We start from the raw sequence: 23,552 nt of genomic DNA, 5'->3' as shown, positions 1-23,552 counted from the left end.
GGGGGGGGGGGGGGTGCATATACAGGGTGGATAGGAAGTCACTTTTTTCATTAGTGTAGGTGTCAGTAACCAAGGGGAATGGATTTAAAATAAGATGTAGAGGCCATGAGGGAAATTGAGAGGAAATATTTTCACTCAGAAGGGTGGTAGGAGTTGAAAACCCACTGCTTGCAAGAGTGGTTGAGTCAGAAACTCATAACATTTAAGCATTATTTAGATATTCAGTTCTGTTGCTATAACCATCAGAGCTACGGGTCCAACAGCTGGAAATTAGGATTAGTGTCAGTAGATCTTGTTGACTAGTGTAGACATAATATGCTGTAAGTGACTAAAGATCTGAGGATTGCGCTTTTGCAAATGTATGAACTTTGTTGCATTTACTCAATTAAAAATGTAAAATTCAAAGGAATTAAATTTTATTAAACATCGCAATAACAGGATTCTTTATTTACAACAGCATTATTTAACATCAAGTAAGCAAATGACATCAGCAAAAGCAATATTAGTTAACAACTTGCATAAATGTATTTTTTAAGTTTCTTTGAATATACCTAACTTGGCATAAAATGCTCACGATAAGGATACAAACATGGATGCCAGAAGAAGTAAAGGTGTTTAGTGTGAACTAAAAAAAATACATCTCTGAACTTGCAACACTGTAAGCCTTCTGAAGAATCTTACTTTACATATTGCTTAGAATTTGCAATTCGTCAATATACACCTCTCAGAGACTGGGGAGAAAATACATTTTACAAATAGTGACCCGCTACTGACCACAAAGTAACAAAATAACTGCAAAAAACTAAGCAATAACCATGGATCCATATTGCTATGATATTTCTATTATTTGACAAAAAAATTAATAATTGATGACATTCAAAAATTTTACACAATTCACTATACAAACAATATAATACAACAAACAGCTGCTAGGAATATACAGGACATAAAAACATATCTAAGGCATTATGCTAAGTTATAGCATTTGAGTTTCCTGCACTGTACTAAGAAATTGACAAGGTTTTACAAAACAAGTTCAAGCTCTAAATGAAAAAAGTAGACAGGAAGTGCCTATCAAATTGAAAATCCATAGAATAGTTTGTACAGAGAATGTGTCTGCATCCAGTCAACAATCAATTGTGTAGAAATACTATAAAATGATGTTCAACCACACCAACATACCATGGCTTAGCTGTATTTTAAAATCAACTCAGTGAAATCTTTGGATTTTGCAAACGGAGCTACACAGCCCTGCTTGTTTGCAATGTACAGCATCACAATACATAGTTCTTAATGTTAATTTTGCATCATTACTTTAATTTTTTTTAAAAGAGGAAAATGTTATAGATTGAACATAATGCAATCAGAGAGATGTTGCTTCGTAATAAAAGTAGCTCCCATGCACCCTCACTTTCCAAGAGAATAGACCTTGACGCATTCAAATCTACAGAAGATATAAATTGAGGTCACACTATACAGAGTTTAAATGACCACATGACATACATGTTCTCACTTTTACCAGAAATTCTGTTTTAAAAATCTTTTGGGTCTGTGGGCAACAGCAGATTTATCATTTTCACAATTCCAACAGTGACACATCCAGTTGTAAACCATGTCTATCAAGATAAAGCATAGATATAAAAGAGAATAAATACAGAAAACTTCTTGTTAGGTTTTACATAATGTTCCCATAGACACAAATGCAAAGGTCTAGGCTCTAATTCTGCAAAATTAAATGCCTGCATTTCAGAAAACTTTCCTAATTCACAGCAGTATTTACATAAAGCTATATCATACTAAAGCAGTCTGAAACACAATGATGTTATTTTAACACAGAAATAACACAGTTCTTCATTAACTGAATGATCTGAGTTGTGAGATGTGGTAGAACTTCTTCCTAAAAGCAACTGTTGAGGCAAAAACAGGCCAGTTATTTACTCTCTCTACAGTGATCAATATGATCAGTGTTTGTACTGGGCCAATATTGACAGCTTGTTCCATTGTAGCCTGATACACAAATACAAAATCATCAGGTCCCAAAACAGCTTAATAAACTAAGCACCTACTTCTAATTTATTCACAAAGTCTTCCAATTCTAATCAAACTATTAGACTGAGAGAAACTATGCAGATCAGTGTAGCAGTTCGCTTGGGATTTCGGCTTGATATCTGTACATTTTGGAAAACTAAAAATGGTTGCTCACTATCTATGAGAACCACCAGGTAATTTGTTGGCCTCACCAATGTTACTTAAACAAATTTCATAGCTACTTATCAAGGCATCATGATTTTTTTTATGTACAATAAGAGAGAGAGAGGCTGCTACCAAGGTATCTAACATAATACTGTTGTACCTCACTTTGAATCAACTTAAGAACTTTACTTCATCAAAATTCTACAAGTATGTAAAACATATGCTCTCAAGTAAAAGTTATTGCTTGGTTACACACATCAGATGCTTATATACCCAAATGCTTTCCAAAAGTCATCCTGTTTTAATTTACAAAATATTCTACCATTTGAAAACCTTATGGCTATTTGTGTTTTGTTAGTTGTGGTGGCATCTAATCCTAGACCTGCCGCATTTTGCGCCTAGAAACTGCCAATGACTTTAGGAAATCGTACTGAAGCACTGGGTTTCTGCAGCTAACAAAAACGCCTATATTCTCTGATCCCACAGCATTATAAAGCTATAATGAACAATAAACTATTTAGAACACTAACTTGAACAGCCCCAATACCTTATTTTTATGGTTCACAATACAAGCTTTACTATCCCATGAATACTTATGCAAGTAAACTCAACTAAACAGACCAGTAGCACAGTCATGACTGTAAAGATGAATTTCATTAGTCAAAGAAAACTTACACACAGGGCTATAGTCTGTGTTTATGATTTATACATCTGGCATCAAAAATGATCTGGACTAACACACTTAGATAAGATAATGTTGTGGAGGTAATCTACTCTGTAGAGTTTCATTTTAATCAGATCAATTTTAAATTGTTTTGATTCATTTGCCGAAATGAAATTGGTGATACTAAAATGTTTATCTTACATGCCAGTTAAACTTCATAATCTCTCAAACCCAATATTTCACATTGGCTACAAAATAAATGCAGAATTTAAAAAAAAAATCATATCTACTGCAGGCATATACTTCAAGAGAAACACATCAAAACCTTAAATTCCAAACATATTGACGTAGGTCACCAGAATGATTATTTTAAATTGCATTTGTTTATGGCACTAAAACTTAAACCACTTCACTGGGCGCAAGAAGTTAAAGAACTTCCGTCTTTGCTGTTCATTATACTTTATCCAATCAGGACAAAAATAACCCACAAAAGTGGCAATCCTCTCAAAAAGCAAACCTCCAAAGTCTGCATTCAGAGGGGACTTTGTCAGCTTGGGCACATCCAAATGTTGGAAGATGTTGTAAAACCAAGGACTTCCTATAGGGTGAGGAGGCTGAAGCCAAACGATGGGTGGTATGTCTAAAGCCATGTTTGCAAGCACATTATGAAGACTCTACACATTGATTACTGCACTCAGATTATATTAGCTGATATGGAGAATGACGACACCTCCTGCAGGCTGGCATGTACCAACACAACAAAGACTGGCTATATTGGCATTGCAACAGATGCCAATGCTGAGAATGATAAACCCATGAAAACAGCTGGTAGTTTCGCTTGTGGCAGCTGAACCTGCCTCTCAGAGACTAGTTTCTTCATCCAGCAGCAAGGGATGTGCCTTCTGAAACACTCCATCTAAACTGGAATGGTTTGTGGGTGTTTGTAGATAGAGGAATAGCAGGGAGGGATCCGAAACATAACCAAAAATAGTACATTATTGACTCTATATACATGAAGGTTTTTAGATCACTCAGGTTACTGTAAATCTAGTCAAATGATAAGTAATTTTCCTGGTCACAACTGAAAAATTACAAGCATCTTAAACCCACTGTTCCTGGCTGTCTGGTGCCAGAGGTCGAATTAACTGCTCAGGGACAGTTATAGAAGAGTGTTATGCACTGGAAAGAACAGTAATAGTCCTTCAGATGAATGAGTTTCATCATTAAGTCATTGTGAATCAGCGTAGATTTCCACTGATTATCCTTTCTATTTAGAAATTCAGCAAAAATAAATTTTTGTCATCATCGCCAAGTTTTACGATTTCTGCACTACCTCTGGAGTTGTTACACATTGAGCCAGTAATCTTTCCTCATCTTCATGCAAGAGAGCCACAATACAATAGTTTCTACACAAATAACACATGCTAGGCTGTATAAAAACTATAAAAATGTGTAAGCAACATACTATAAAAATAGAAGGGAGAGAAGAAATAACTTTTAGCTTTGTTTTCAGTATTTCATCTTTGCAGAATTATCTCAAAGTGCTCGTGGTGAAGAAGAACCTGGCAGCTTTTAGTGATGCACCTGGATTCCAAATCACAATCAGTCTGGCCTGCAGGATTATGTTACAAAAATGCATACACTGGTGGACAGAGAAGAGAGCTTGTTACTCCTTGAACAGTCAGCCGTTTAACTGATGCAAAGGAGTATAGTCTCAGAAAGATGAGTAGCTACTGGAGAGAAAAGGGACAGAAAGACAAGGAATCAAGCGTGGAAAGAGGGATGATGGAAAATCAGTGCTTGGCGCAAAAGGAGTCCAGTGACATTTTGTCAGAACAGACGAACTACTGTTGTATGACCAGGAATGTGGAACTGGTTAAAGACAGAACTATTGGTGCTGCTTCTGCAATGGCAGAGTGGCCATGAGTTTACAAACAGATGAAAACAAATACTTTTGTGGGCAATTCTGCTGCTATGGGGATGGTGGAATGAAGGAGTTTTGCTGAGACAGATTAATTGCTTGAGATTGAAAAGCTCCTGTCTTTGTTTTGTGGGGAATTCCCTAGGTTGTTACACTGGAAGAAGCCAGCTGCTCCTGTAATAGCCAGTGTGAAAACATGACCACTGTATCTCAACTGACAAAGGAAAAGAGAGATAGCTCAAGTATTCTGGATCTCTGCCTATTGTAAGGGTCAAAAAACCTTGCTCCATCCTGTTTTGCAACAGATCAGAGTGTGTTGGTGCTTTATTTTTTCTTGTTATTGAGTAACAGTAGCTTTAGGACATGTTGTTATTGTGTAACTGATGAGCATCTATGGAGCTGAGGACATTTAACAGGTAGTCTTGGTCTGCGGAACCAGATACATTCTACTTGTTAACTGTCGTAATTAAAAATGGTGCCAAAGAAAAATCATACATCCTGGATGTTAAGCCATGACTCCACAGAGCAGAACCCCGGTATAAAAAGATAATACACTAAACTCTTTTGCTGACATCAACTAACAACCTACCTGAAGTCTATTCCCATTTGGTTTTATCAAAAACATAAAAATAATGTCAAATTCCATTTAGATACCTTCCAAAACCAAAATTTGTTGTTTTAACAGCATTCACAAAGCTTATTTGCAAGTTCTTTTTCTAATTACATACAGCATAATCTTTCAAAAAGAAGCTGCATTTCTAAATACTGTTGGAGGAAAACATGGCTGAAAGCCTGCACATTGGATTAAATAGCAGAAAAGTCAGCAACCACTGAGGATCAAAATCAAAAGAGCAAATATGTGCTCATCCTGCAAAACGACGATAGAAATACATTCATCGGACAGGGTTCAAAGCCGATGTCAATCCATTGTGAGGACAGACTTAAGTCACACTTATGGTGAATGCAATTAATGGGCAAAGCAGCTTCAGTAGGCAGGTACGTTGCTACTAAGGAGCCTGTCTCTCCGATAGCAACTCTTGTAACAAAATTTCTCTAAGCCTGGCTGAGTGTTCAATTGGCTGCTGTACTTTTCTTGGCTTGATCTGGAGGAGTTTGTTTGTTGGGTTGCCACCTAAACGTGATCTTGCACTGTACATCAGCAAACACATGAACCTTGTTGAAGAGGGAGGAATAGCAATCCTGAGGGTCAGCAATATTTCTGCAGAATGGAAAAGCACAAATTAATTAATTAACCTGTAGGAACAAAGAATGTAACACGACAAGTTCAAACCTGCAGAATCAGGAATCTCAAATGACTGGAAGATAAGAAAATCTGTAATAAACACCCAAAGAGCTGCAGATGCCGTAAATCAGAAACCAAAACAGAAATCACTGGAAAAGCTCAGCAGGCTTGGCAGTATCTGTGGAGAGAAATCAGAGTTAATGTTTCGGGTTCCTCAGAAACGGGCAAGGAATTGTGTATAAGCAATTTTTCCCATTTTTACTCTACTGCCTATATCTTTCAGACATGCTTCCTTCAAAACAGTGCTTTTTGGAAGCAGCTTATGTACTTCAGAGTGAACCCGTTACCCAAGATTCTGGTGCAATAACCAAATATCCAAAGTTGCTTCTGTAACATTCATTTCACAATACATTCAGTACTTACAGCATATTCTGAATATTTTTGCAGTATGCTCCCTACCTAGCGTATCGACTGTGTTTAATACAAAAAATTTTAACTCCAAAGCATGAGAGTCAGCAGTTTACAGGAACTGATAAGCCAGCACTGCAAGTACCATGTTACACCGTTTAAAACACTGCCTTTTAATGAGATTTTAAAGTATAGGAATGTGGTCAGGTTCACTCCATTTTCTATTCACCATTAGTTCATTAGTCTATTCCTGTACTAATGGAAACATAATCAATTATTTACTACAGCTGATTATTATAGCAATCTTGTAATAAATCTTTTTTAACAAAGCAGCATAAAACTTTTAAGTTCGCATCAGCACAATGTAACAATCAAAAGCTAGCATTGGTGCTAAATATTTAATGTGATCTGTTGTTTAAAACCTAAAAAAATTATTTACACAGATTGAAGAAACAAAGAATAGATGTGATAAACATTTGCTGCTTCGTAATTTTAGTAAAATTACAAACATCTGTGAAATTCAATGTATCCAATGCAACTTCCAATAACATCGTTCTGGAAAGGGATTTGCAGTGTCCTGCTCTGATATTTTTAAGTTCCTGTTTGGGAGGTCGGATTATTTGACATATTTTAATTGAAAATTTGCTTTTCTCCACCTTCAAATTCATTCAATGCTATACTTTCAATTCAAAGGGGCTATTTCAGAAAAAAAACTTGCACTTGTATGGCATCTCCAAAGAACTTTAAAGCCTAAATTGCTCCCAATCCTCTAAGTGACCATCATGTCTGGCATTCTTATAAATAATTTCCTTTCATCTAATATATCATCTTGCGTTACCACGGCTGATCCACCTGTTCCTTTGTGTATTTGTGCCTTAGAGTGATGATATATAACTGTTGCAGACCTTATTAAAAATACTAGCCGTTGCCTGTTTACCAGCAAATCTTCTAGTGTAACTTGCCAATCCACTCGAGCCAACTTGATCCTCATACCATCAACATCCTTTGCTCATATTTAAGACTAGTTTCAAATTGAATGATGCCATAGTCACATTTATGTAGGTTTTATCATATTAAGGTCGCAATTTCCCAAAGACTCCTCTATGCCAAATTATTCTCTCCCTTTCTCACTATACAATATCATATCCAGAATAACCAATCCCTAGTTGACTCCTCGACATACTATTGTAGAAAATCATCTACACATTCCAGGAATTTGTCTCCTACATCATTAATGTTGCCTTGCTTAACCCAAGCTATGTACAAATTGAAGTCTCTCATTATTACAAAATTACCCATGTGACATGGATCTATAATGTCCCGATTTGTAGCTTGTCCAACAGCATCACTACAATTTGGTGTTCTGTAAACAATTCTCAACAATGCTTGCTTCACTTTGCTACTTCATAGCTCCAAACTGATCTTGATCCTTGAATCTACATCATTATTAATGAGTAAAAACTCTTGGATATGCAATTCCCAATCTCAGTCACTTTGGCACAATGTCTTTGTAACGGAATTAAATCATTTCCATTCACCTCGAGTTGTGCATTCAAATCATCCACCTTTCTGCAATTGTGGTATGAATTAAGGGCACTCTGAATGCAATCTTTTTATCATTATTCTTCATTTTGATCCTATTTGATGCCTGCCATTACCTCCCCTATTTTTGCTTATTATTCTACTCCCTCCTTCTACAAACGTTGCTTCCTTTGAAACAGTTCCTATCCCTCTGCCAACCTAGTTTAAACCCTTCTTAATAGCAGTAGAAAATGTCCCTATCCACTTGCCACAGAACCTGCTCCAACGTCTCAAATCTGATACTGGATGCAGATGTGTAAAAAAATTTTTACGAACTAGCTACAGCCCACACCTTCAGAGAGATACAGACACATAATAACTCAATGCTCACTTTCAAATACATTTTATCAAATTATCTAGGTTATTTCCCTATTTTCATCTTTTCGTCCAGAAGTTTTAAAAAAAAACTTGATTATTGCTTGCAATTTAGTGCTTAATAAATACAGTATGCAGTGGCTGATACAGCAGTAGTTTGGGACTGGTCTTTCACCTCTAGAGCTGGTTTTCGAATCCAGTTTAGACTGATGAGATGTTTCAAGCATCTAACATAAAAGAATGTGAACCAGAGAATCACAATGCATTTTAAAATAGAGACTACAGGACAAAGGCTGGCATGGGAAACAGCGAAGCCTTATCAGCTGGAAGTGAACACATTGTTGATGTATAACCAAAAGGAAGTCTTACTCTATCTGGCTGCATTAAAACTTAACTGATATAAGTGCTAGCTGCAACACAAGTTCCAGGCTTTAGCACCAGGAGTCACCTTTCCTCATTGTGTTATCTCCCCATCACTGCTGAAGATGCTGACTGCTCTGGATATTGTTTCACAGATTTCATCTATTCAAATAATCAGGCTTCAATTTTGGAGCATACACACTGCAAGGTAATTTAATTGTAGAGTCCACCATTGTTCATCACCTACATTAATTCTATGCATTATATCAAAATAAATTATCAACAAAAATGAATTACATTACGTTGTCTACAAGTTTCTTTGAATTCAACACTCTCTTGATTTTGTTGTTAACTGTTGGAACAACTTGACTGATCTAACGATTAAGCTTTACTTTTGTGGCTCTGTATTGGAACTACATATTTACATTATCCTTCATTGAGCAAAATATGGATCGTTAAAGCTCAACAATTTAGTCATCTCATTTTTGATCGAATACATCCATTGTTTCACTGGGAAAGAAAGAAAACCTTATGCACAAGACCTTTCCAAAAAATTACACCCTCTGCAGTCAGCAAATTGCTCCCCTTTTTATTGCCATCTCCTACTCTGTGGTTTTAAAAAAACATCTTTATGGCCTGTCTTTTGTACTTTTGTTCAAAGACAGTAACCGCAAACACCTCCAACAGAAAAGCAAGACTATTACATAAACTCTGAGCACCACCACCAAGTTAGAGACTTACACAGACCTTACAAAATTAACCATTGTGATTCTGGGGTCCTTCATCTTCCAGCCAGGATGATTCACAGTACTGTCAAGTTCTACTCTTGATTAGTGTTAGCCCAGTAATAGAATAAATACATACTGCTCCAGAACAAGTCCCTGCAAATTATCCTTTGCATGTGGACCAAAGGTGGCCACAAGTATACTAAGTTCTAATTTTCATTAGCAAGTGATCGCAATAAAGTTTTGTTCTTAAATGCCAATGAAGATTTTTTCCCCCATTCAACTTGTATTAAAGTCTCATTTCCTTTCTTTATTCTTTATTCATTAAACGGATGAGGACATCGCTGGTTCGGCAGCATTTATCGTCCATCCCTAATTGCCCAAAGGGCAGTTCAGGGTCAACCACATTGCTATGGGTCTGCAGTTGGCCAGACGAGGTAAAGATGGCAATTTCCTTCCCTGAAGGATATTAGTGAACCAGTTGGGTTTTTCCGACAATTGACAATGGATTCATGGTCATCATTAGATTTTTAATTCCAGATAATTTCTTGAATTCAAATTCCAACATCTGCTGTGGCGGAATTTGAACCTGGGTCCCCAGAATGTTGTTATTTGGGTCTCTGGATTAACAGTCCAGCAATGATACTACTAGGTCATTACTGCCGACTAAGGAACATGCCAATTAATATATGTTCCATTCAATGGAAGAAAAGATGCACAATAGATGAAATATTTGTTCTTCGACAGTCAGAGAACTAATGAAATCAACACAGATGTGTGTGTAAATGCCACATCCTCGAGCCAGTAACTTCACCTGGCAATAAGTATTTTAGCCTGGATCCTAAAGTTTCTCTGCAATTAAGAAACAAGCTTCAACATTCTATTACTGATCCATCAGCTTATATTGCTTAGATAAATACATGAGCAGGAAAGGTTTGGAGGGATATGGGCCAGGAGCAAGCATTTGGGGCAACTTAGTTTGGGATTATGTTTGGAATGGGCTGGTTGGACGAAAGGGTCTGTTTCCTATAATGTACAACTCCGTGACTCTACGTCTCCTTTGCAATTGAAAAATTACACAACGGAGTTCAGCAAACACAGGTATAAAATTGCTCAACTTTGAATGATCTGAAGTGCTTGACTGTATTTTGCTTTTACTCAAGGGCATGTTTTGCCTTTCATCCCAGAATTGTAACGCTATGGAACAGCACGAATAGAGACTTCAAACAATTTTCAATCCAAAATAAATTATGGTCAAAACAACACATAATCTAACTGGTGGTTAAGGCACGACAGCCACAGATTAGCTACAATCTACATTCTTGAGCAGTGATATGAATTAAGGTTGACAATTAGTTAATTTTTAAATAACAGTATAAGTTGTGTTGTAGGGGGTCAGTTAGCTCAGTTGCTGGTTTGTAAAGTAGAATAAGAACAATAGCACGGTTTCAATTCCCACACTGGCTGAGGTTTCCTTCTCAATATCACCCCCAACTTTCAGGTTAAAACTACAGTCAGTCATCTCTCTCTAATGAGAGTGCAGGCTATGGAATGGTAGGACTATGGTGATTTCACTAGTTATGACAGCCATGTTTTTAGGCTTAACCCCTATTAACAACATATTGCATAAATGTGTTTGTAAAGTGAAAGAGGAGAGTAATGGAGGGTAGTATTTTGCAAACATCTTATAGGATATTATTGGGAATAAACAGAATGATAGTGTAAAGTATGTAGAATAATTGGCAGGCAAAATTTTATGAAAATTTCTAGAGATTTAATGGAAAACATCTGACCTCCAACAATCACAGCCATCTTCCTTTGTGCTGGCAGATTATTTGCTCAGTATTCAGGTCTCTGATGAGCTGCAGCTTACATCCAGCTAAAAATTAGGATGACTACTGCTCCCATAATAATTCAACCTCATTATTGCTGACCATTTTCCTGGGCTGAACCAGATTATTTCAAACCTTGGGTGCCCTAAAAACCAACCACCAACTTATCCATTGTATTCTCAGCAAAGTCAGATTGCAAGCTGCATATGTACAACATGCGATGTATCCACTTTATTGATATCAAACACTTGATAAATTTAGTGGCGACAGAAACAATTTGGATTGTTGTTTAAAAAGGGGTACGTGATCTTCTATTCTTTTCTGCTGCGAATATTGTTTTCTCATGCTGCAAAAAGTTGCAATTTCGAAGTTGGACACAGCAGATGCAAAATTACAACGCTACTGGTACCGTCAAACTGAAGGGTCATCAATCAGAGACTAACTCAGGATCATATCAAGGCGCTTGTTACTAAAAGTGAAATTGCAACTGTATCATGTGTATAATCTGTGCTATTTTTAAATGTTCCATCATAAAGGCACGTTAGTAGGTCATGCCATAATTAAAAAGCATAGGCTATTTGTTCGACTTTCAAATTTAAACAGGGTTATGTGGGACTTGAACATTGAGCCCATTAATGGGCTCAATCAGTTGTCATTTAGATTAATTGGACCTTGTCTTTTCATTCTTTTCTCTGCATTTGCTTACAAACTTGGGGCCCAATTATTTCTCATCGGTTTTCCTCCTGTTCTTCAAAGTAAAATTAAAATGAAAATCCTGATTTTCAAATTAGTACTAAACTGGGCTTTACAAATCCTTACAGATCCTGCATGCCAAACAGGAATTTTCAAAAACCAGTACCTGTGAGCTTAGAAAGCATAAATTTCACAAAAAGCTGATGCTGCCTATTGCACATAAATAATAGCACAGAAATACGATTCTTGCACCCACTGTGGGTCTGAATATTCATTGTAATTTAACCTCAGACAGGAAACAATATTCTTGTACTGACTAGTCATTAGTAAACTTGCTGTCAATTGTCCTTAAGTAAACGGTCAGCAGAACTAACGGTGTCGGCGACTTTGATGGTTTTACCCGTGACCAATCTAATGACCTAAACTTAATATTGAATGCCGAATATGTTATTTACAGACATGTCTGCTGATCTAGAAGGAGTTTTGATAAAGAAATCATGGATCAGATCAGAAGAGATGATAAAGAAATTTTTTGCTGTATCAGGTGTATACAAGCCCACTACGCACATACCTGTGTGTGTCACTGTCTGTGTGTTTTGTACAGAATGAGAGGCAAGGACGGGACGGAAGCTATAAAGCTCGTGACCTTTCATGTTGATATCTGAGTCTTCAGTATTGATTAACATTCCACAAGGTTACCGCAATATTTTATGAGAAACCACATTCTGGGCTTTTGGGAGTGCAGTTTTACTGACTAACTGGAGGTTTCAAATGAGAGCACACCGACAAATTAAAGTATATTTCATTTTTTAACAATAAAAAAAGCCCATCAACGTTCTACTCCATGAGATTTTGTTAATTAATAATCCTGTATGTAATTGGTTTTCTGCTATCAAGTAACACCAGATGCTAGAGTAATAATTTCCAACAAATGAGTATGGCTGAGTTAAGTGCAGAGAGCAGCGGGTCAGTAGATGAAGATTTAGTGGCCAACTTCCCCTGGGTTAATTAAAACAGACTTACAGGAGCTATCTAAAGTCTCCAACTTCAAGTGAAGAGTCAGGGACATTTTAAGAGCCTGTGAGACGCTTAGTAGATGCCCAATGGAACTTTTAACTTCCTGGGCAATTCTGGCAGAATCAGCTGCACTGAGCTTCCATGTGGCCCAGACATGCAACTCCTGGCAACAAACAAGAGGGAGAAGGACAGCTGGGCAGACAAAGGAGCCGCTAATGATCAGGCTGGGAATAGTTGTTAATAGGGACTGTTAGTGACTAACAACAGGGGGTGTATAGTGACAGGCTATGTGCTAACATGGCCTGGTGTGTGGGGTGGGGGACTGGGACACGGGAGAGTTTAGGCCCTAAAACTATTGAACTCAATATTGAATCCGGAGGGCTGTAGGGTCCTCAAGCGCAAAATGAGGTGTTGTTCCTCCAGCTTGTGTTGGGCTTCACTGGAACACTGCAGCAAGCCAGAGACAGAGGTGTTGGCCAGAGAGTAGGGTGGTGCATTAAAGTGGCAGGCAACAGGTAGTTCAGGGTCTTTTTTGTGAACAGAACGTAGATGCTCTGCAAAGCGGTTGCCAAGTCTATGCTTCGTTTCCTCAGTGTAGAGGAAACTACATGGTGAGCAGTGAATGCAGTAATTTAGATTCTGGGAAGTGGAGGTGAAGTACTGCTTCACCTGGAAGGTACGTTTGGGCCCTTGGATACTGGGGAGGGAGGAGGTATAGCACCTTTGCTGGTTAGAGGAGAAGGTGCCATAGGGAGGTGTTGTGGGTGAAGGAAGAGTGGACCAGGGTGTCTCAGAGGGAATGGTCCCTGTGGAAGGTGGACAAGGGAGGGGAGGGGAGAATGTGTGTCTGGTGGTGGCATCTCGCTGGAGGTGGTAGAAATGGCATCTGATGGTCTTCTGGAAGTGGATGCTGGTGGGATGGTAGGTGACCTGGCAACACTGCTCAAAGGACCACCTTGCAGTTGGAGGACATGAGCCATTAGTTCCAAGCTCCATATGATACAGATGCAGAAATTATGTAGAAGGTAACTTTTGATCCTTAGTTCCAAATGATGTATTGTATACATCAAATGAAAATAAATGGAAATGTATTTCCATTTAGCCTATGGAAAGAAGCACATGGATTTACAAACATTGTTAGTTAGTGTGTTAGTTGTTTTGAAAACAACCTTAATTTTAAAAAAATCAGCTAGCATATTACAAAATTAGTATCCTCTTTCAGTGATGTCCAAATGTAACAGAAGGCATTCAAATACTACTTATTTCTACCCTAGATTATAAATACTTGAAATGCTTTCCAATATCAAGTGCCTTAGTAAGGCTTGAATAATAATTTCTACCTTATCTTAAAATTGCATGTGACCCTTTGGGTCTCCAGCCTCTTCATTGAAACCTTAGCTATTTAGTCCAAAAAATTGTAAGAATTAGAATTAGCTTTATTGTCACTTGTACTCATGACTGCCATTTTAGATTCAAAGGGACCTAGGCGCAAATTCTTAGGGGAAAATTTTTGATAAAGGAGGAAATAACAAGTCCAGAAATAAAGTAGAGCAGCAGAGAAATAAGAATTCAGAATAACAGTCCTTCCATCTCACACCACACTGGACTCCACTTCATAGCTGGGTGCCCAGGTCCGCATTGGCTTTCACCCTGAACACCACTGATGCTGCCAGAGAACAGGTGGTAAAAAGAAAAGGAGAAGAAACAACTCAAAAAGAGAGAGAGAGAAAAAAAAAATAAACAGATGGAGTGGATAAGGTCCAGCTCAGGAGTCCTACTCTGCCGCCACCTTGGCAGCCAGCATTTGCTGTTAACAAAACAACATTTTAGAATTTAAAAAAATTGCTCATCCCTTACCTGTTCAGCACCCATAGAGGATAATCCTGATGTAGGCACAGAGGTCATTGAGGTCATGCTAATCTGCCCTGACATCTGATTCATGTTGCTCATACCGGCAGTATTGGTTGCCATAGAAACACTGATATTCATATTGTTGCTGTACATGTTGGTGTTTGCCTGTTGTCCAAACTGTGGCGGGGATGGCTGTGAAAACATGCTGTATTACAAAAACAAAAAAAAATTAACCATTAGGTTAATTATATTTCCCAAATATGTTTGGGCACATAGGTTTCTTCCATCAGAAGTTACGAATCTTGAAAAAAAAAGGACAGACAAAATTATTTTGTACACGATAGGATACATTTACAGCCCAATTTTTGTCACAGTAATCCAAAATGTTTGACCACACTTTTATCATAGCTAGGATAAATTATCCCAACAGTTGGCTCACTGGCCTCTAGTTATTCATAGTGCTTTTCTCATACTAAAACTCACTTACTCACTAATCATCCTTATCCTCACTGAGCTGCATGACTTGCTGTTCCCTAAAATGTCAATACATCTTGTATTTGTTCAGCAGCTTAAAACATGCAAGTGTTGTAGCCACAATCCAGTACAGAGTTTCTAAGGACAGTGACGATTCTATTGTAGCAGTGGCCAAATCTTAGATTTTTTTTTGGGACAGGCTCAAAAGTTGAACAGGAAAGTGCGTAAATGACAGAGCTATTGCTCTGGAAACCAAACAGAACTGGAGACTAAAATTTCCAGTTGATACTATATTAAAAAGAAACAGAGCCATCGGAGTTCAGTAGACGTTGATGAATCCAGTGGTGTAGTACAGGCTAAGTGAGGGAGATGAAGGCCAGATCCAGAAGCTGGAATTAAGCAAATATACAACAGTTGCAGCCGCTTCAGTAACTTGAAGATAATCTACACCACCCAGACTAAGTTAGGGAGGTTCAACAAATGTGTGCCATTTTTAGTTAACACTGTGATCCTTGGAACTGAGATTGGTATATCTGTTGCTGTTACATTCTTGAGCAGAAGATAAGATTTCTGTAAGGAAGATAGAGTTTTGAAGGACTTTGTGACTAAGTTTAATGCTCTGTATACCTCAATTTGCAAGATTGTATTTGCTGTTTGTATGTAACCTACAGTTTATAATTGTATCTGTTGATTCATGCTTAACTAATATTGGATTTTAAAATGCGTGTAAATTATCCAAGAGGTTCACAATAAACAACTGCACCTCCCAGTTGCAAACCATTTCCACGCCCCCTCCCATTCTTTAGATGACATGTCCATCATGGGCCTCCTGCAGTGCCACAATGATGCCACCCGAAGGTTGCAGGAACAGCAGCTCATATTCTGCTTGGGAACCCTGCAGCCCAATGGTATCAATGTGGACTTCACCAGCTTCAAAATCTCCCCTTCCCCCACCGCATCCCAAAACCAATCCAGTTCGTCCCCTCCCCCCACTGCACCACACAACCAGCCCAGCTCTTCCCCTCCACCCCACTGCATCCCAAAACCAGTCCAACCTGTCTCTACCTCCCTAACCTGTTCTTCCTCTCACCCATCCCTTCCTCCCACCCCAAGCCGCACCTCCATCTCCTACCTACTAACCTCATCCCACCTCCTCGACCTGTCCGTCTTCCCTGGACTGACCTATCCCCTCCCTACCTCCCCACCTATACTCTCCTGTCCACCTAGCTTCTTTTCTCTCCATCTTCGGTCCGCCTCCCCCTCTCTCCCTATTTATTCCAGAACCCTCACCCCATCCCCCTCTCTGATGAAGGGTCTAGGCCCAAAACGTCAGCTTTTGTGCTGCTGGGCCGGCTGTGTTCATCCAGCCTCACATTTTATTATCTTAAATTATCCAAGACATCATTTACTGCTTGTTTCATTTGACATTTCTTGTTAAAATCTTTGTTTCAAACAGTGGCATTTGGTGGCAGCATTCTTTCAGGAAAGAATTGGATTTCATATTTCTTTTCAAGGAGGCTACCAAACTTGACTGAGATCATAACAGTGTAGATAATACAACAGAGCTTTACACCTGCCTCTTCTATCAACTGATCTCTGGCAAACCCCTCCTACTCTATAAAAAAACATACACGGCCTGTGGATATCAACTTTGACAACATCCAGTCCAGAGTACATTAGGTCAACAATGAAAGATATTTTGCAGGAAGAAAAACTCTAAATCTCCTGATAAGATCTGGCCAAGCACTCACTAAGTACATTTCCCTTTTCAGTATTTCTTCAAGAGTCAGAAATACTGAAAGGCTACACTTATTTTCCATTGCAAGGTGCCTCAATAGGTTGGTAAACGTGTTCAAGTTTTGATGCAATTACAGGAAAAGACATGTCCATGGGTTATTGATGATAATTTATGCTCTATTTCCTTGTGTAGAGTCATACAGCACGGAAACAGACCCTTCGGTCCAACCAGTTCATGCTGACCATAATCCAAAACTGAACTTGTCCTGGCCCATATCCCTCTAAACATCTCTTATGCCTGTACTTACTCAAATGTCTTTTAAACGTCCACCGCTTTCTCTGGAAGGTCATTCTACACATTGCCCCTTATATGTATTTTTTAATTTTTTTCTCCTCTCACTTTAAAAATATGCCCCTAGTCTTGAAATCCCCCATCCTAGGGAAAAGACACCTGCCATTCACTTCACCTATACACCTTATGATTTCATAAACCCCTATAAAGGTAACCCGTCAACTTGGTACACTCCATTGAGAAAAGTCACGGGCTATCCAGCCTCTCCCTCACACAAACCCTCCATTCCTGGTTTAGATAGAACATACTGTCTAACTCCCACCCAGTATCCTGAGGTTTAAGGCAGATAATCAAAAGTACCTGTTTCCATTTAGATTCCCCTGTGGCCAGCCATTAAGTTCAGAAGGTGACTGGTAAGTCGGCGTAGATTGAGACTGTTGCATCATTGGACTCTGCGTATGGCTCATCCTTGGCGACATTAACGGGCTCTGGGGAGTTGTCGCTCCACCAAATCCTGAATCAGACTGCTGATTCATTCCTGTGAATGAGAAAACCAGATATAGCAATTTTGAACAAGGTTTTCTTCCACGTACAATTAAGTAAAAACGTAAACAAGCTAATGCATTTCAAACAATGTCCAGAATGTCAATCAGAAGAAATGCAATTAAAAAAACCAGTTAAGTGTCTACAAGGCTTACAGGAAAAAAAGTATTTAATTTAAAGCTGCATCCACACAATCTTTTTTTTGTTTAAAAAAGGTGATGTAACGGTTTTTAAAAAAATCTGGTACTGCAGATTGGCCCCTTTGCCCAAACAAGCAGAGAACACCCCCAAACAAGAAGTGAAAATTTCTGCACACAACTTGATAACCAGAAAAAGCTAAATAGTAAAACACATAGAATTTTTCTATTTGTGATCAATTAAGAGGATAAGTTTAAAGATGATTCACTCTGATGCAATCACATTTTGATCGAACGTTTAAGTTTCACTGAAAAGATCAATCTCCAGTCAATCCTTCATTCTCAACCACATTACTCCCATTCATAAGAAGCTGTCTGCGCAAACCCGGTAACACCATAAAGTTATCTCCTGGCATTTAAGCACGTGGATGTAATTAATTTAATAAGTTAATTATTTAAATAATAAAAGCTGCCACCCACAAAATGAAATCCAAGGGAATGCCTAAAATGAGACATGAAAGAGGATAATATCACTGCTTTCCCTACTTCAACATATTATTCCTCATTCTTTTTGTTCAACCTGAAGTCCAGGGTTTTAATTAAATATAAAAGTGCCATTTTCAAACTCACTTTGGTGATCCAGCCTTCAGGATCCTCCTCCTTGAAGAGGGAATGAACCCTGGGATATAGAACTCAATTGCACTGAACTAACTGATTAAGAGGCCCTCAATTTACACAGTGCCACAGTGCATGATGTATTTTTTTATAAATCATTCATAGGGTGCAAGTGTCATACTGTCTATCCCTAATTGCCACGAGGTCAGTCAAGGGTCGACCACATTGGTGAGAGTCTGGAGTCACATGTAGGCCAGATCAGAAGAATGGTAGACTTTCTTCCCTACAAGATATAACTAAACCAGATGGAATTTTACAACATACACAGTAGCTTCATTAGGCCAACTTTTATTCCAGATTATTTTTTAAAAGTTAAACTTAAATTTCACCAGAGATAGTGGAATGCACTGGCAGTAATCTTCCAATAATCCCTGGCTTTTGGAAAAGTCCCAAAAGATTAATGCCAAAAAACAGTGCCAACGTAATATCCTTATTCAAAAGGGCAAGGGAAAAAACCAGTAAACCAAGCACAGTCAGTTCACAAACGGAAAATCAGATTGACAAATTTATTAGAATTCTTTGAGGAGCTACCAAGATAGAGTGACCAGTAATGATCTACATTTGGATTTACAAAAGCTACTGTTCTAAGGCTACTTAATAAGAACCCTTACTGGTGGGGGCAATGGATTAGCATGGACTTGTGGGTCTTCATGCAAAAATCGCAAAAACGTTTCCAGATATGAGAGAGTTTTCTAATGAGGAGAGATTGAGGAGTTGGGTTCCTAGTCGTTGGAGCTTAGAAGAATGAGAGTGACCTTAGTGAAACACAAGAAAAGAGATGGAGATGAATCTCTTCTTTATCGAGAAGGTTTGTAGCTCGGGTTGAGGATGAGGTTTCATCACCGAGTCTTTGGGTTTGATTGCTGACATATTGTAACCCTGCTAGGTAACATTCTCAGTGCGCCTCCGGTGAATGGCTGGTGTTCTATCCCACTTATTATTTATTTACCTCGGTTTGCTGGGGTGGTTGGCATTAATTCTGGTTCTGTTTATAAACAAGCCACAACACATTGCAGAAATCCAGAACTATACGAAGCAAAACAGGAACACATAAGACTTCAAAAGAAATGGATATCCAAAAAGCACAATCTGCCATTACCTCTGAGACAGACTACAACAGGAAGACACAACATGGCCAGACTCACTAATCACCCTACCATACATCAAGGACATTTCAATGTGGGCCACAAGACTATTCAGACCCACATGTATCAGAATAGCCCACAAATCGACAACCACCCTACAGAAGCTACTGACAAATGTAAAGGATCCATCCCTTACCCAAAACCAGCCAAACTGGTGTAATATAAAAATTACCATGCAAGGACTGTGAGAAACATGACATAGACCAAGCCAGAAGAAAACCGACAATAAAGGATACACGAACACCAACCAGCCATGAACGGACACAACCGATTCACTTGTCTCACTAGATACGGACAACGTGGGACACAAATTCAACTGGGGCAGCGCATCCATAATTGCTAGAATATGCCAAGGAATTCCTGGAGACCTGGTATTCCTACCAGAACTCCATCAACAAACACATTAAATTGGACCCTGTGTACAAACCACCGAAGAACAAAACCAGTAAGCTCAGACATATAAACAACAATTGGGAGAGAACATCAGCACTTCACCGGAGGTGCACTGACGATGTTACCTAGCAGGGGGATGAAATGTTTGCAACCAAACCCACCGGCTCAGCAAGCATGTCTACAATCTCAAGAATCTCTTTTCAATGGCTACCAAATCTATAGAATACAGAGAATTGTTGAGGCGGGGTCATTAAGTGCATTCAAGGATGAGGTAGATTTTCAATCAGTAAGGGAATCAAGATTACAGGAAGGAGGCAGGAAAGTGGAGTTGAAGATTATCAAATCCTCCAAGACCTCATTGAAGGTGGAGCAAATTCAATGGGCTGAATGGATTATTTCTGCTCCTACATCTATTGGGCTACAATGGAACTTAAATCCATGTTTTCAGAACATTAGCTGGAGCTTAATTATTAGTCTAGTTACATTACAACTATGCCACAGCCTCTCTAATTACCCCAGGAGACACCAGAGCACTACAGTAACTCAGTGTACTTTAAAAAAAGTATTGCTAACCAGGAGAGTGTAATCCTCAATAACAGTATTGTGCTGTCAAATTTAGCAGGCTATTAGAAGCAGAATTACTGTATTAGTATTTCTACTACTATATTCCAAATGAAGGAATAACATTTCTTTAAGGTTAAAATTATTCCAGGTTAATTTTTCTTTCACAAGTTGAATTTTATGCAACAAAGGAATAAAAGAACGAAAGCCATATAGTTGAGTAGGAGCACAGTAAATTGCCCAACAACAGCCCATCAGTCCATGATTAATAATGTAATTCTCCCATTTAAAAGCAGATTAGATTAGATTCCTGAAGTAATTGAATCATTTCAAATGTTCAGCCAAATTTGGTACTTTAGTTGCTGCATGGATCCCTGTTCTGATTAAAGCAACAATAATAGAAATTACTTTGTAATTTCTAAGCTTTTGCTCTAATGTACCAAAACCAAAGCGCATGTATAGCACGAGTTCGTTTCAGGTCCAAGATCTCACTTGCAATGCTGTTTGGATGCAGGGTGCTTTGTGCAATTACTGTTCAGTACTGAATTCTCTTAATTTCATAGCTACTTCATATTGGCAGATTTAAAAAAAACTGCTTCAACTAACTGTATTATCCTCGACGATTTTCAAAAATGCATCAATTTAGAAACCTACCAGTTTCTTTTACATTTTGACAAAAAATGGAAAATTACTGAGCAAGGTACCTTTACTGAAGTAAAAAAGTTATGAATTGAAACTACCAGCTGTTTCAATGAGGAGAAGAAATAACTGTAAACTGGATCTAATTAGAAGTATCTGATAACATATTTGGCTGGCTATAACTTCAGTTAAGATTTATAAATCTGGAATGTACTAGTTAATTACGGGCACCACTTTATCAAGGCAAAATACAGTCTTTAAGTAGAGTGAGGTTCGAGGCTAGGAGCATTGGATCAAAGTATGCCCAAATTAACCAATACTCATTTTAAAGTTATAGAATTTATTTTTCTTTTCATTACATTTTATTCGTTACCTTGACTTAAAACTGTTAGATCCTGCCCACTTGTTCCCTTATAAATTCCTATATCCACAACTATAACGGGGACTGGTCACAGAAACAAGTTCATGCTTATTACATGCTGCCAACAAAAGCAGGCACTTCCTCACTGATAATTATGAAATTGGAGGCTTTCGGTAACTTTAGTATTTTTGCGCTATAAATATTTTAACTTAATTGATTCTCTCAACAAATACATCTGAAGAAGTGTGAAAACTATTTGTTTGCTGCCACTACAGTTAACTTTTGTTAGTCTACGTGTACTGTCAGAATAGGTTATTCCTGATAACTTTATAATGATGTTTTTCAGGTTTTGTAAACAAGAACTTATATTGATAAAACATCCCAAAGCACTTCAGAAGAAAAATGCAAAATAAAATGACATGTTTTCGTGCACTGGTTAATCCAAGATTATATTCGTGCCACCTTTGGCTACATATTTGCAACATCTCTGCCACAAAAAAATGTTTAAATTTAGTCAAATGCACATGTCTTTGAGCTGAAATTTGTAAAGCATCCTTTTATTCCCAGGCATGGAAAATAGGATGCACATACATTGATTTATCAATGACATTACAAATTTGTAACCAAGAATTTTGCAGGTGTGTTAAGCAAAATTTCACTTTATTAAACATGGCTCAACATACTTTTGTTTCTCTGAATTTCCAAAATATTCATCTTCAGACGCTCTAGTTTAATCAAGTACTACTCAATTTCCAGACTGTAGCACAGCAACTAACGGTAAAATTCTATCACAACCTGCGTTATCCCAGAAAATCACTTGTAAAATGATACCTTAAAAATCCAACTCCTTTGCATTCACACATGTTAGGCAACATTAAGATGTGCAGAACAAATAATGGCCATACTACTCAATGTAAAAATACCTTTCATCAGTTTAGTTTTCAATGCTTTTTTAATATTACTTAACACTAATAGCTATCTTCTAAAACAAATGTTGCATGATTACTCTTTAAAACTCTAATGTTCTACTTTCCATGATTTATAGATTCTTGAGTGATTGACTGGCAATAACAAAGATGGCTGCAATACACCAAAGATGATATTGATAGAACCACCACTTTTTTGTTTGTAGTAATAAATCCGGTCCCTACATAGCAACAGTGGGCAGGAACAGATACTGAACAGTTATTTATTAAGGTAAAAAGGGACATTCACAACTCTCCTCCATGATATGAATTACATTTCACTACAAATAGCTGGTCGAGATTCCAAGCAATTTTTTTTTAAAGAATTGATCTGTTGCATAAAAAGGTATGGGGAATATATTTATATTAGACAAAGGTTTAGTTTACAGACAAGGATAAATTTATGCTCCTAGAAAGAACATAACATATGGGAGCAGATATAGGGCATTTGTTCAATCAAGCCAGCTCCGCCATTCAACAAGATCACAGCTGATCTGATTGCGGCCTTCACTTCACTTTCACGTCTGCCCCCTAATAAACCTCAACTTCTGGTCGATCAGAAATCTGTTACACTCAGCCTTGAATATATTCAACGACACGGCCTCTACTGCTCTGAGAAGAAATTCCTCCTCATCTCTATCTTAAATAGAACGCCTCTTATTTTTATTGCCAGTGCCACTAATTCTAGAAACATCCATGCACTGAAAAATATCGACTTCTACCTAGTCAGTGCTTGTTATATATCTTATAGGTTTCAATGAGAGTAACAGCATCGGTGAATACCATTTGGCCAATCATCCCTGCATCAGTTCTACTGCTTTAACTGA

At 38.0% G+C, this 23,552-nt stretch overlaps 1 protein-coding gene across 12 annotated transcripts in view; it reads right to left on the bottom strand.

The window, feature by feature from the left end:
- Nucleotides 1-399: 399 nt before the first annotated feature.
- ncoa2 (nuclear receptor coactivator 2) overlaps nt 400-23,552 on the bottom strand; it is a 282,597-nt gene continuing 259,444 nt past the window's right edge. For all 12 annotated transcript variants that reach the window (XM_048528567.2, XM_048528568.2, XM_059645879.1 and 9 more), the window contains 3 exons: nt 17,667-17,844; nt 14,810-15,008; nt 400-5,997 (listed from right to left, as the gene is read on the bottom strand). In XM_048528567.2, the coding sequence (XP_048384524.1) occupies nt 5,986-5,997; nt 14,810-15,008; nt 17,667-17,844 (389 nt within the window). In that variant the 3' untranslated portion in view covers nt 400-5,985. The remainder of the gene's footprint in view (nt 5,998-14,809; nt 15,009-17,666; nt 17,845-23,552) is intronic.

Source organism: Stegostoma tigrinum, chromosome 5 (genome assembly GCF_030684315.1).
Source record: "Stegostoma tigrinum isolate sSteTig4 chromosome 5, sSteTig4.hap1, whole genome shotgun sequence".
Taxonomy (NCBI): Eukaryota; Metazoa; Chordata; class Chondrichthyes; order Orectolobiformes; family Stegostomatidae; genus Stegostoma; species Stegostoma tigrinum.
Note: the sequence above shows the minus strand (reverse complement) of the source record. Positions and strands in the feature narration are given on the sequence as shown.